General features: G+C 57.1%; 1 protein-coding gene across 1 annotated transcript; it reads left to right on the top strand.

Annotated features, from left to right (window-relative positions):
* Positions 1-120: 120 nt before the first annotated feature.
* Positions 121-711, top strand: LOC109508929 (D-aspartate oxidase-like; the record flags this gene model as incomplete). Its single annotated transcript, XM_019858854.1, has 1 exon — positions 121-711. A coding segment is annotated over one exon (591 nt), but the record flags the coding sequence as incomplete, so codon positions are not given.
* Positions 712-716: the final 5 nt, after the last annotated feature.

The raw sequence follows: 716 nt of genomic DNA, 5'->3' as shown, positions 1-716 counted from the left end.
TTTTTTTGTTTTTTTCATTTTAATCGGTTTTCATTTTTTGCTTGCATTAATTTTCATTTTTCTGGTCAGAACTCATTTATTTTGATATTTTAAATTATTTTCTCAGGACAAAGGCAATAGAAAATAGATGGATGGCTAGTTTCCTCGTTTGTGTCCAGGTTCACGAAAGCCGGCGGTAAAGTGGAGCAGAAGAAAGTCTCCAGTCTTGAGGAGTTGAGCTCGGACTACCACGTCATTGTCAACTGCTCGGGCCTGGGCTCCAAGGAGCTGGTGGGAGACTGCGGGCTCGTCCCGGTCCGGGGCCAGGTCTTGAAGGTGGACGCCCCTTGGCTGAAGCACTTCATCCGTCAAGAGGGAGGGAAGTCATACATCTACCCCGGCTCCGGCTACGTCACTGTGGGCGGCACCCGACAGGAGGGAGATTGGCGCCTGGCGGTCGACCCCGGGGACACCGAGGCCATCTTGGAGCGCTGCACCAGGCTGGAGCCATCCCTGTGTCGGGGTAGAGTGCTGGGGCAGTGGGTCGGGCTCAGGCCCTCCAGGAGGAATCCAAGGGTGGAGAGGGCGGGACAGCGGCTGGGCGGCGGCCGCGGGGCCCATGTGGTGCACAACTACGGCCACGGTGGCTACGGCGTCTCTCTGGCCTGGGGAACGGCCGTCGACGCCACCGGGCTGGTCAGGAGCTGCCTTCAAGAAATGCATCCACGAGCCAAACT

Source organism: Hippocampus comes, unplaced genomic scaffold (genome assembly GCF_001891065.2).
Source record: "Hippocampus comes isolate QL1 unplaced genomic scaffold, H_comes_QL1_v1.1 C16702650, whole genome shotgun sequence".
NCBI classification, from domain to species: Eukaryota; Metazoa; Chordata; class Actinopteri; order Syngnathiformes; family Syngnathidae; genus Hippocampus; species Hippocampus comes.
The sequence above is the reverse complement of the archived record's forward strand: the minus strand, read 5'-3'. Positions and strand labels throughout refer to the sequence as shown.